This window comes from Brettanomyces bruxellensis, chromosome 9, assembly GCF_011074885.1.
Source record: "Brettanomyces bruxellensis chromosome 9, complete sequence".
NCBI classification, from domain to species: Eukaryota; Fungi; Ascomycota; class Pichiomycetes; order Pichiales; family Pichiaceae; genus Brettanomyces; species Brettanomyces bruxellensis.
This window is the reverse complement of record NC_054690.1, coordinates 585,629-598,742: the sequence shown is the minus strand read 5'-3', so window position 1 is coordinate 598,742 and position 13,114 is coordinate 585,629. Positions and strand designations below refer to the sequence as shown.

The following is a 13,114-nucleotide window of genomic DNA, read 5'->3' as shown; positions in this document are numbered from 1 at the left end:
TATTGCTTTATATTCCTCTTTCTTTCCTCAAACAAACCATAAAGCATAATTAAACATACACACGAAGGCACAAATCAAAAACAAAGGTGTACGTTATTCCCATATTCATTTTAAATCGTCGTTCGAAGTTTGTCAGAAAGCACATTCAACTGTGAAAAACTGGACTTGAATCATAAAGTGGAAACTATCACGGTTTTTCACACAATAATGTTTAGTATCTTACGACCCAATTTTGGAAAAAATCACAAATATGGTCATAATTGGAGTTGCAGGATATTGTGTGTCTTAATTGTGATTTTATCATTAGCATCGTGTTGTTGTGCCTCCTGGTCTTGGAGTCCGAAGCAAAAGATATATGGCCCATCCCATTCAGATGGTTGGAGTGTGCCGCAGAAAAGGGATCCCGAGATTGAAGAAGAGAAAAGAGGATATTCGGATATTTTGCCGAAGTCATTGAGTGATATTAAGGTGACAAATCTTTTATTAGCGTCCGATATTGAAGGCAATATACATGCCTTGAATCGACAGACAGGCGAACTCGTGTGGTCAATAGTAGGGGATGGCCCTCTAGTCTCAACAATTCCAAATAATATCGAAAGGAAAATATCTGTTCTCACCACATCTTCGGATATCTCTCCAACTTCCCCTCAAGATGCATCAACAGTGGCAAGTCCAGCGGGATCTCGAACTTTTACCGCTAAAGAAATGTCTGGCACTTCAAACAAGATGTCTTCAAATGCAGATTCAGATGCGTCAGGTACAACATGGATTATAGAACCATATGGTGAGGGCACAATATATTATTTCACTCCGGAGGATGGCCTCCAGAAATTGCCTGCATCTATTAGAAATCTTGTTCTGAAGTCCCCATTCTCGCTTGGAGACAACTTTGTATATACTGGAGTGCGCAAATCTTCAATTGTGAAGGTGAATGCCAAGACAGGTGAACTTATGGATGCATTTGGTTCTGATTGTGTGAGTAGTAATTGCAATCAATTTTCCACTGAATCAAATACAACCGATTCTCGGAAAGATCAAGCTGATGAGGAGGCAATACTTCTTGGTAAAACTGTTTATGAACTTAGTATTCATTCGAGAAACGAAACTTCCTGGAACATTACATACACAACGTGGGGTCCTAACAATTTGCATCATAAACTTGCTAGTCAAAACATTGAATCTCAAGACAGCCTTTATATACAGCCATTTCATGATAGTTCGCTTTTAGCGCTCGACTCAACTACAAATACAGTCAAATGGATGGCTAGTCTGCCGTACATCACTGTTAATGTGTTTGATGTGTACTATGATCAAGACTCTCCTTTGGACCCTAAGTTTATGGTTTTGCCACATCCGTTGAATAGAGATGGCTCTATAGATGATTCAGATAATTCAAGTGATGAGGCCGGAAAAAATAACGATCATGAGCACAGTGGTGATGAATCAGATTCAACATATATCGAAAGAACTAAAGAAGGTTCTTGGTTTGCCATGAGCGAAGATCATTATCCATCCTTGGTGAGATCGGCACCTCTTGCTAAGTATGTTTCCAATGAACGATGGAGAGTTCCTTCCATTCTTTCTAATAGTGAGCTGCTGGGTATAGCAATAGCCGGTGTGCATGATAACTCACTCAAGCCTGCGGAATCTCAGAATAATCAGCATATAGAGATATACGATCCTCTCAAATTACCATCCGTTATGCCTACGGGCAAGCTACTTTCTCCAAATAGACATCCAAGCACAAAATATCAGCATCAGAACGATGACACTTTTTACAAAAGGCCTAGTTCCATGCGATATTACCAGGATAGAATAGCTGCACAGGAGAGATTGGCAATTGATGGACCACCACCACCTGACTTTATTGCAGGCCTTCCTCCTGGAAATGGGCATTTGTCTCTCTGGAAGTTCTTTGTGTACAAAGCATTTGAGAATGCGGTTGTGACATGCATGTGTGTAGTTGTTGTCTTTGTTTTGGCAAAGTTTGGAGTGTTCCAGTCAGCAAATAGAATTCTCACTAATTTAGGACTTGGAGCGAGAACAGATCTTGAAACGGCCTTAAATGCTAATATGATAGATAAAGGCAAGACGTCATCTCATAAGAAATCGCAGGTCGATTCTGAAACGAAAGATGACTCGAAAGCCGATGTTCAAAGTAACAAAGCCGAAAAAGTTTCGGAAGTGCCAGACCAGAAATCCAAAAAGCCATCAACAATCTCGAATGATTTTGATAAAGAAGGTGTACAGCCGAACCAAAAGATCAAGAGAAGAAAGAGGGGTGCAAGAGGAGGAAAGAAAAATAAGAAAAATGCCAATGCTTCAACTGTTGTTACAAGTTCTGTAAATGCAGATGATCGTGCAGGTATAACAATGCCCGTTATTAAAGACAGGATTGAAGAATCTGAGAGTAATCCGAAATTAACACAGCTCACGCCAAGTTTAACTGTCACCAATGAGGTTTTAGGTTATGGATCGCACGGTACTGTTGTTTTCAAAGGATCGTTTGAAGACCGGCCTGTTGCAGTTAAGCGGATGTTGATTGATTTCTACAAGATTGCATCGCATGAAATCAAGCTCTTACAAGAGAGTGATGACCACTCCAACGTTATAAGGTATTATTGCTCACAGCAGTCAGACCGATTTTTGTATATTGCCTTGGAGTTGTGTACTGCTTCTTTGGAAGATGTCATCGAAAAGAAAACAGATGAGTGTTCTGCAATACTAGATGATATGGATCCTGTGAGAGTTCTATGGCAAATTGCTAATGGGTTGAATCATCTCCATTCCCTTAAAATTGTTCACAGAGACATAAAGCCCCAGAATATATTGGTTACCGAACCACAGCTGACAAGTAAGGATGTACAGCATTGCAATGCAAGATTCTTAATTTCCGATTTTGGACTCTGCAAAAAACTTGAAGGTGACCAATCCTCATTTAGGGCGACAACTGCTCAGGGATCGGGAACTTTTGGATGGAGAGCACCAGAATTATTATTGGAAGATCTTGATAAAGGATCCCTCGGTAAAAAGTTGTTGTCCCATGACCACCGATTGACAAGAGCCGTTGACATTTTCTCAACTGGTTGTGTGTTTTACCATTATCTCACTAAAGGTGGACATCCGTTTGGAGACAAATTTACCCGAGAAGGTAATATCATACGAGGTGCTTTTGATCTTTCTCTTCTGGACGATACAGTTTTCGAGTATGAGGCCAAAGATTTAATTAGTCAAATGATTGATAGGGATCCTACAAAACGGCCAGATACGGCAGAAATTATGCAGCACCCATTTTTTTGGACTGTGGACAAGAAGTTGAACTTTCTTCTTAAAGTTTCGGACAGATTTGAAGTGGAGAGGCGCGATCCACCTTCTGATTTATTAAAGAAGTTGGAATCAGTTTCTACGGAGGTAATTGGCGAAAAAGGCTGGTTCCGTATGTTTGATGATGAGTTCATGAACAATCTCGGCAAGTATAGAAAATACAGTAGTGACAGGTTACTGGATTTACTCAGAGCTATGAGGAACAAGCACCATCATTTCAGAGATATGCCTGAAAGCCTTGCCTTGAAGATGGGGCCTCTTCCGGATGGCTTCTATTTCTACTTTGCTAAAAAATTTCCGAGGTTGTTAATGATGACGTACCATGTGATAAAGACGAATTTAAGTGACGATGAGATGCTGCGTGAATTTTTCTAGATATATACATTTTCTAAGCATTCTGAATAAAACGGGTAAAATGAAATACCTTAAGCATTATTTTATTTGTTTGGGCCTTCTGTCAAGAGTAGTTTTGGAAGCAATTACTTGGATAGTCTTATTATGCATGACCTGTTCCTGGCTCTAAGTAGACCATATGGTGTACAGATGATTATATTATTTACCGGATGCATCAGTAATATTGGGTCTGCATCGTTCCCCGACAATAAATTCTTCTGTGCTTTTTTGGGGGGCCTGCTATTATGCTTACCGTTTAGTGCTAAACAATAAATTATCACCCTTCCTCAGGCGCGGCTTTCGGTCGCTGCACTAAAGCTGACATATATGATGGTTGCTTCGAACAATAGGAATGGTTGAAAAACAGCGAAAAACTATTATCGTGATAGGACAAAGATGGAACGCAACAGATTTCTTAGATTAAAAAGCTTAGGATTGCGATTTACTTTTATCGATTGTCAGGACTGCAAATTAATTGGCTTACGGCGATTGGCATGGACCGTCGAATTATATATAAACTAAGTCATTTTTCCATTTCTTAACTGTTTTGGATTGCAACACCTTTTCTTTTACCTATCCCTTGCAAGATAAGTATTTCAATTGGCAGAAGTACATTCGAAAATTCTGGATATTAAAGTATGACTCAAAGCTTCATTGGAGCAGAAAAAAGGCGACTCGATCAAACAAAACAGGGTAAGAAGAATTGGAAGAAATGGGGAACTTATGTCTCTGAGCGTTGCTGGGGAGTTCCAAGAGAGGATTATACTGAATCTGGTGATAGTTGGCAGTTTGATTTTGATATGTCAAGAAGTCGAGCTTTCCGGTGGACCGAGCAGGGAATAGCCGGTGTTTGTGATGATCATCAGAATGAATGCATTACAATGGCATTGTGGAATGGAAAAGATCCGTTTCTTAAAGATACTTTATTTGGTTTGTCAGGGGGTGCTTCACCTCAGAGTGGCAATCATGGGGAGGATGTGAAAGAGCTTTATTATTATCTTGATAACACACCAACTCACTCATATGCCAAGTTTTTGTACAAGTATCCGATTGGCAAATTTCCGTATGATGAAATCAGAAGGGAGAACGAGAAAAGAACAAGAAAGGATCCGGAGTTCGAAATTACCGATACCAATGCCTTTGACAACGGTAATTACTTTGATGTGTTTTTTGAAATGGCTAAAAGTGCTGAAGATGAGGATGAAATCAACTTCAGAATAACTGCTTACAACAGATCAAGTTCACCTGCACCGTTGCACATTATTCCACAGGTTTTCTTCAGAAATGTCTGGGCCTGGAACTTAGAAGAGATGAAAGATAAGCCAAAGCCTTTCTTGCAAAAGCATTCTGACTTCTCAATGAAATCAAGTCACTGGATTCTTGGGGACAGGGAAATAGTTTTTGCTCCTTCACCAGGAGTTTCTGATGATTCGGAAGATGTTCTACCGCAATTCCTGTTCTGTGATAACGACACCAACTTTGAAAAGCTTTATAATGTGAAGAATAAGACCAAGTACTGCAAGGATGGTTTCCATGAATATATAGTCAATGGCAACAGAAATGCAGTTAATCCAGAGAATTTGGGTACTAAGGCCTGTGCATTGTATAGTTTTGTCGATAAGGGAGGTGTCGCACCTGGTGACTATGTCACCGTGAGGTACAAACTTACCAGTAAGATTGAGGAAGGAACTCCTGAGCTGAATGAAGACTTTATTGACGAGAATATTGAGCACAGACGGGAGGAGGCTGATGAATTCTATTGGGATATTACACCTCTTCCTCTCCCTTCAAACCTTAGAAATGTTCAGAGACAGGCATTCAGTGGTTTAATGTGGTCCAAGCAGTTTTATCATTTCATACATAGCTATTGGTATGAAGGTGATCCTAATTCTCCGATTGCACCCGTAATTGGAAGAGCTAATGGAAGAAATAGTGAATGGAAGAATCTTCATACTAGGGATATTCTCTCCATGCCAGACAACTTTGAGTATCCCTTCTTTTGCTCCTGGGATACTGCCTTTCATACAATTCCCATTGCAATGATTGACCCAGAGTTTGCAAAGAAGCAACTTGATTTATTGACGAAAGACTGGTATATGTCTTCTAAAGGTCAGATTCCTGCATATGAATGGAATTTCTCGGATACGAATCCTCCTGTTCAAGCATGGGCTGCTTATCGAGTTTACAAGATCGAGAAAAAGATGACAGGTCATGCTGATAGAGTGTTTCTTGAAAAAGTGTTTCAGAAGTTTCTGATCAATTTCACTTGGTGGGTGAACCAAAAGGATGCTGACGGTAACGGCATTTTTGATGGAGGATTTCTTGGTCTTGACAACATTAGTCTTTTTAACAGGTCAGAGCCGCCAGCAAATGTTGAGCTATTTCAGTCTGATGCCTCCGGCTGGATTGCGTGGTATTCTTTAACGATGATGAATATTGCATTGGAGTTGGCCAGAGATAATCCTGTGTATGAGGATATGGCATCTCGCTTCTTTGAGCATTACTTACTCATAGCAGATGCAATGACATTCCTTAATAAGTCAGGACACGATAAAGATGGGAAGCCCACAACTGAGTCATTGTGGGATGAGACAGATGAATTTTTCTACGACAGAATTCACTGGGGCAACAATCATACCAGTCCGATGAAAGTTCGGTCGTTAGTTGGATTGATACCGTTATTTGCAACCACAACTTTGGAGCCGGATATTCTGGAAAGGTTTCCTCAATTTAAGAGACGGTTGACATGGCTAGCACGAAATAAGAAGTACTTGTTGAAACGGCATATTTCCCTCATGGAGGTGAAGGGAAGCGGCGATAGATACTTACTTTCTTTGGTTAACGGTAGTCGATTGGTAAGCATCTTAAAAAAGTTATTTGATGAAAATGAGTTTCTTTCCCCCTATGGCATAAGATCGTTATCCAAATATCATGAGGATCATCCGGTTTCTATGACAATCAACAATGAAACGTTTTCCATAGAATATCTTCCCGGGGAGTCTGACTCTGGTATGTTCGGAGGAAATTCCAACTGGAGAGGGCCAATATGGTTTCCAATAAACTTTCTTCTGATCGAGTCATTGCTTAGATTTTATTTGTTTTATGGCTCGACATTGAAGGTTGAGGTTCCAACAGGAAGTGGAGAGCAGCTTAATTTGGGTCAAGCTGCGGAAGAAATTCAGCAAAGGCTGATTCATTTGTTTGTTCCCGATGCAGATGGATACAGAGCATACAATGGAAAGCCAAGCAAGGCAGACGATAGTGACAAATTTGCTAGGCATCACAATGCCTCCATCGACATGTTGAATAAAGACGAGCACTTTAAAGATCTCTTAAACTTCTATGAGTACTTTGATGGAGATACAGGACGTGGTCTGGGAGCAAAGTGGCAATGTGGATGGACAGCTTTGGTTGCAAGAATGATTCAGGATGTTGGTGTCATCTGTAGAGCCCCGAAGACCCCAGTTGGAAGAAAGTCTTGCTGCAGTGAGGATGAAATACATAAGTATGAGCCTGCAACGTCTCCTTATCCACTTTGCAACAGAAGAAAATCTGGAAGATTACTATTCGATTTGACCGCCCAGAAACTGGAAATGGGTGAGGAGGAAGCCAAGCAGCATATTCCTCCTGGTGTTAGTAGACGGAATTCAGTCAAGAGTACATCCTCTGCTACATCTCAAGAGTTAGATCAAAGAAGACATGATGCATTCCTTAAGCAGGTCCAGGAAGCTATGGCGCATTTCCAGATTTCACCCGATAAAGTCAATATTAGCAGCGATGAGTACGAGACACATATATGAGCATGCATAGCTTGAATGAAATTAGGTGAATTACACAACAATGAGAGACAGCGATGCCCAAGAATGTAATATTAATTGATTGGCGCATCCTTTATCTTTTTAATTAGCGAGCAGAAGTATAAAACAAATCGTGGAAAATGCAAATAAAATAAACTCTCAAGTGAAATGAGATAAAATAAAGTAAAGTCAAGTAAAAGAAAAACAGCAAAGCCTGTAGTGAAGAGAGAAGTAGCCTGGAGTCAAACTGTCGATGAAAACCCTTGTTGCAATAGAGACTTTCATGAAAACTTGCTGTATATCACCAACATAATAAGCATGATGAGAACTGCTATTATTCCGTAGGTTATGATCTTGTTGGTGGCAAGACGTCTAGTCATAGTCTTCAAAGTTCTTAGTGACCGGTCTACATAGTTATCAGCCTCACCTAATGTATCTCTTGCATTTGTAATCTGATCTCTTTGAGCTCGTAGAGTGTCCATTATGGATGATCCCACCCTCTCTGTCTCAGCAGCTGTTCTTGTAGCATCGTTCAACCTTCTTGTTGATCTATCGATTGACTCGTTGGTTTTCAAGAGTGTCTGCCTCTGTGTCTGGTTCTCACCTGGTCCATCGAATAGTTGGTCACGATCTTTGTCATCCATCATCGATTTTAGGTCTGCCTTGAGCCTGTCTGTATCCTGCTTGTATGTCCTCGTTCTGGCATTAAATTGAGCTCTTTCATGAGTTGAAAGTTGCTGAACCTCCAAATTCATAGAATCAATCAACTCATAACAGTCATCAATAGACTTTTCCACATCTCTCATCAACTCGACTCTTCTATCCTGGTCTGTAAGTCCGTATATCTGGTTCTCCTTCTCCTGGGCGTCTGCATACGCCACTTTAAAGTCTGATTCATAGTTTTCAAATAAGTCTGACATAATGGATAATATATAGTCTGCTTGTGTCAGTTGTAATGGAAAAAATTTTGAATAAAATAAATATCAACTCATATAAGCTTCCTACTTATTTTTGTTGTTATAGCGTTTACCTTGCAAACGTGAATTCATTTATTCCGGAGCTTCTGATTATTCTGTCTTCTGCGGTTCCTTCAAATACAAAGGAAAAGTATTATGATATTCAGGTGTACGGATGTAAGTTATAATACCAGTATTATTTTGAAGGAGTTCTACGCAGTGCTGTATTATAACCCAACCGCAACATACTCCATAGATAATTCTAACACATGGATATCATTTGCACACTAGATATAATTAACTTGTTTGTATCGTTCACCCAACACAAGATGTTCATTGTACAATATATACCAATAGAATGGTCGCTTCATATGTCCCCAATAAGTCAATCAAGTTCATTTTTCCAAGCATAAAAGGCGAGAGCAGTATTTCATTGATAAAGGTACTTAATCTTATTTGCTTTACCTTACATAATACTATACTTTTGATGAACTCTTATTATTTCGCAGAAATTATCGGTCCTTATTTTTTTGGTTCGGACAGTTACTTCCGAGAAAGCATATTTTGATCCATACATCTTTTTGCCTTTATTGTGGGATGTGCCAAAGCACAGTGGTATGAATCTCTTTCATGAATGAATTGCAAATTTTTAAATTCAATCACATATATGCTCTTTATTTTATATCCGATGCCGGTAATAAACGAAGACAAATCATACAGATTGTAGGTGAAACAACGTCAAGGTATATGTTTCCCGGATCAATAAAGATTTGTAATATGTGCGCCTTTTTCTTTATGTGATAGAACATTTTCCTAAACCATTTTTCTTATCTTGGATATTCTTAGATCGCCAAGTAGGATTTTCCAGAAATTCAATTTTTCTCCTTCATAAATATAGATTAGCGTCCTTTTTACCACTTTGGGATTCTTTCCCCGCCTCTGAAAATTTTCTCTCGGCGGAAAACAAACAACTGAACAAACAAAAAAAAAATTTCTTAATTTTCAGTCATTGATCGTATATAAGAACCGGGGTCGGAATTTAATATTCGTCTTCAAATAAGTATCATTAATAATAAAGCTTGGCGTGAGTACCTGACGGTTAATTGATTTTGGATACTAACAAACAAGGTCATTCTGTATATATTCAGGAATAGGACACTACCAAATTAAATTGTTTTTTTGATAGATATATACCCAGCTTATAGAGTTGATTGATCTCCGCTTCATTTCTTACTGCACAATTTTAGTTCAAAGGATATCATTTTTTTCTTCTTTTCCAAACACATCTGGATTGCAGAGAACACTTCGAATCTGCCGGATAAGAGTACACATCTTGATCTTATATATATATAAATACATCTTCACTGCCAACATGTTTAGATCGTTAACAAGAAGTTTCCGAGCATATTACCCTGCCCTTCGCTCTCTTTCCAGAACTACGCGGTGGCAACAGTTGAAACCAGTATATCCAGTGAGTAAATTTTCCAGAAGTTTCCAGACTACATCATTTGCACAGCATGGCCACTTGAAACCACCGAAGAAGGGAGAGGAACTTCACATAACATTCATCCTTAAAGATGGAACACAGAAGACATTTGAGGTTGCTGAGGGAGATAGTATTCTGGACATTGCACAGGCCAACGGCTTGGACATGGAGGGCGCTTGTGGTGGTTCTTGTGCCTGCTCTACCTGTCATGTGATAGTGGATCCGGACTTTTATGACGAAATTCCAGAACCTGATGATGATGAAAATGATATGTTAGATCTTGCTTTTGGTTTAACTGAAACTTCGAGACTAGGCTGTCAGGTTCGAATGACTAAAAAGTTGGATGGAATAAGAGTTGCTCTTCCTGCTATGACAAGGAACATGCAGATGAAAGACTTCAAAAAGGAATGAAACTGTCTATCATTTGTATATGTGCATTATTGATATGTGATTACTCATTTCCAAAGGCAGCTTGCGAGGGATAATTAATATAGCTTCTTTTCATGCTTCTTTTCATTTAATACTTCTTACTGCCTGTATGTCGTTACGTTTTTACAGAGCAACAGTCAAGCGTCAAAAAGTGAGGCTGTTTTTTTATCCTTTTGAAAATCTCCGTCTTCTTTGCGTACTCACTTTGTCCGCTTGTGTCTAGCATTTTCTTGTATTATATATTTTAAAAGTTCTATTAATGTGCTATTGTATATTTCACTGTATTATATTTTTCAGTCATCACTCGCAAGCAGTCTAATAATATTATTGTGTTCGGTTCCTTTAAATAAATTCAGTATACCCATCAACATCCCTTCAGTAGGCTTGATCACATGATTCAAGAGTGGCCTGCAGGCACCTTCATATTCCCAATCTGTTAAAAGAGCATCCACAGCCAGTACATCATCAATATCTATGTCGGGTTTGTTATCTCTTTCGGATGTTGGCTTAGTCCTGTATGAATTTATTGCACTTTTTAAAAATAGTAAAGGAATCATTTTCTGACCACATTGCATATACGCCTTTGTTATTCTCTCCACCATGGCCAAGTCAATATCTACTTGGATGATGTGAAGCATGATATATGTGACCTTTAAAAGAAGTTCTATATCGTTGGTCTTTCCAGCGGTTTCTATTAAAGTGGACATTGTTATTCTGTCTGGTTTTATGTGTAACTTCCACATCTGCTCTAGACAGTCAAGCATATTACCGCTTTCTTTACGTAAAAGAATGTTATAATGAGAGGCGTTAAGATCTAATTGTCCATTATAATTTCCTAATTGACTCAATATATATGGTAGATCTACCCCATCTTGCAACCAGCATAACATGAGTATAGTAATTTCGTCTGATGTGAGAATCGCATTACTGGTCAATGTTTCCATTAATGCTTTCTTAATCTGTTCACGGCCAGATTTGTTCAAAGTCATCAATTTTTGAATCTCTGAAATTACATTAGTGCCAAAATTATCCTGTAGCTTTAAATAAAAATCTTCAACAGAGAATTCACTGTCCATTCTCCCATGCTTTATTTCAGTTGTATTAGTTAACAGCTGATCTTTTATTAAACGCTGTGAAATTTTCAATGCTTCAATTTGACTAACATCAGTCATCACAGTATCCAGTCCTAGAAATTCTTTAAAAGATTTAAAATATGACAATAATTTCGAGTGTACAAATGCTCCTTGATTCGGTGCAATATGACATCTGTCAGCACTCTTTATTTTTTCCTTTAAGGTAGCCTTTATTGACACTAACATAGTATTGATATATTTTTTCTTGTTGTGGACTCGTCGAAACATTATATGGCCCCATAATAAATTATGTGAAATCCTAGTGTAGTTCTTGTAGTGTGCCTGGTCTCGTGGTAATTCCTTGAAATTCGATAACTTGCTCTGTTGTGATTGGATTAGTAAACTGATATCTTTTAGTCTTGATTTTCCTGGCCGGAAGTATCTGTCCAATGACGTTTTAGTGATATTATAAAATGATGAATTCAAAGAACCATATGGACCTTGATTATATGAAATGCTAAATTCTCCAAGTTCTTTATTCTTCATGTACGAAGATATTGCTTTCTGTTTTTCATACCAAATGTTCTTCATAGGTAAGTCGTAGGTAGCCAATATTGGCCGAGCAGTTCTCGGTATTGGTTGAATTTTCTTTATCTTTTGAGGCACGTTAATAACATTCTTGCAAGTTACTTCTTGTGGAATCTTCATATCCTAAAACAGTCAACTTGATATGTTTGGAACATTTCAATTGGTGGTCTAAATTTGGGAAATATTCACACTGTATTTGTTGTCCGAATTATCTGTAGGGATATATATAAATTATCAACAACATATATATATCAGAAATGACTACTGTATGATTTGTTTGTCTTTTTATTAAAGAATGTATCCCTTGATGAATTATGTGGTGAATGTCAAATTTATAATAAGTTCAATGTGACCCATATTGATATATTGAATCTTCTGTATGATTTCTCGCCGACGTGTGGTGCACGGGTGAATTGTTTTTTTGAAATTCAATAGGCAGGATTGGCTTCCAGGAGTAGATGGAGGTAGTTAATGTCCGATGGCTTCGTTGACTACGTATTTTCTTATCAAATTAAGATAACGAATTACATATTTTTGACTTAAACCCCGAGTTTATACGTTGATAATACCAGAATTATGGGTGTCACTTGGTTGTTGTAAATAATAATATAAAGAATCGCAAACAAAAAAAGTTTTATTTTTTGAATAACCATATTTGTTCATTAATACCTTAAAATGGTAAGTCTATCTGTTAACTAAAAACAAAATAACTTTAATAGTTGCCACCAAGATGTTGCAAAAGTTTAAATCAATGTCACAAAAGGAAGACCTTGTTCTATCTGGAAAATATATATATCGACACAAGTGATTCTGAGTGCATTAACTAGCATGAAAAAAAAAATTAATAATTAAAAAAAATTTTCTCAGTTGGTACGTAGTTAAGCACATTAATTCAGGATATCTGATAACCCACTCGCTGCTTATCATTAGAGCTGTAAACAAAAACTAAATTTTCAATTTTTACGACGTTCAGTTTTTATCTCCAATTTTACTAATTTTACAGAATTCTAACGATCTGAAGTCACAAATTCAAAGTTTTATATCTTTAGTATTTGAAAAGAATAGATT

The 13,114-nt window shown here is 38.0% G+C and overlaps 5 protein-coding genes across 5 annotated transcripts; 3 read left to right on the top strand and 2 right to left on the bottom strand.

The window, feature by feature from the left end:
* Positions 1-207: 207 nt before the first annotated feature.
* On the top strand, positions 208-3,699 carry BRETT_002138 (uncharacterized protein; the record flags this gene model as incomplete). The annotated part of the gene is made up of 1 exon (XM_041280676.1): positions 208-3,699. The coding sequence occupies one exon, from the start codon at positions 208-210 to the stop codon at positions 3,697-3,699; it is 3,492 nt and encodes a 1,163-aa protein (XP_041138467.1).
* A 656-nt stretch (positions 3,700-4,355) lies between these two features.
* BRETT_002137 (uncharacterized protein) lies at positions 4,356-7,517 on the top strand (the record flags this gene model as incomplete). The annotated part of the gene is made up of 1 exon (XM_041280675.1): positions 4,356-7,517. The coding sequence occupies one exon, from the start codon at positions 4,356-4,358 to the stop codon at positions 7,515-7,517; it is 3,162 nt and encodes a 1,053-aa protein (XP_041138466.1).
* A 278-nt stretch (positions 7,518-7,795) lies between these two features.
* BRETT_002136 (uncharacterized protein) lies at positions 7,796-8,434 on the bottom strand (the record flags this gene model as incomplete). Its single annotated transcript, XM_041280674.1, has 1 exon — positions 7,796-8,434. One exon carries the CDS (start codon positions 8,432-8,434, stop codon positions 7,796-7,798), a length of 639 nt encoding a protein of 212 aa, XP_041138465.1.
* A 1,408-nt stretch (positions 8,435-9,842) lies between these two features.
* On the top strand, positions 9,843-10,367 carry YAH1 (mitochondrial matrix iron-sulfur protein; the record flags this gene model as incomplete). The annotated part of the gene is made up of 1 exon (XM_041280673.1): positions 9,843-10,367. The coding sequence occupies one exon, from the start codon at positions 9,843-9,845 to the stop codon at positions 10,365-10,367; it is 525 nt and encodes a 174-aa protein (XP_041138464.1).
* A 311-nt stretch (positions 10,368-10,678) lies between these two features.
* Positions 10,679-12,166, bottom strand: BRETT_002134 (uncharacterized protein; the record flags this gene model as incomplete). The annotated part of the gene is made up of 1 exon (XM_041280672.1): positions 10,679-12,166. The coding sequence occupies one exon, from the start codon at positions 12,164-12,166 to the stop codon at positions 10,679-10,681; it is 1,488 nt and encodes a 495-aa protein (XP_041138463.1).
* Positions 12,167-13,114: the final 948 nt, after the last annotated feature.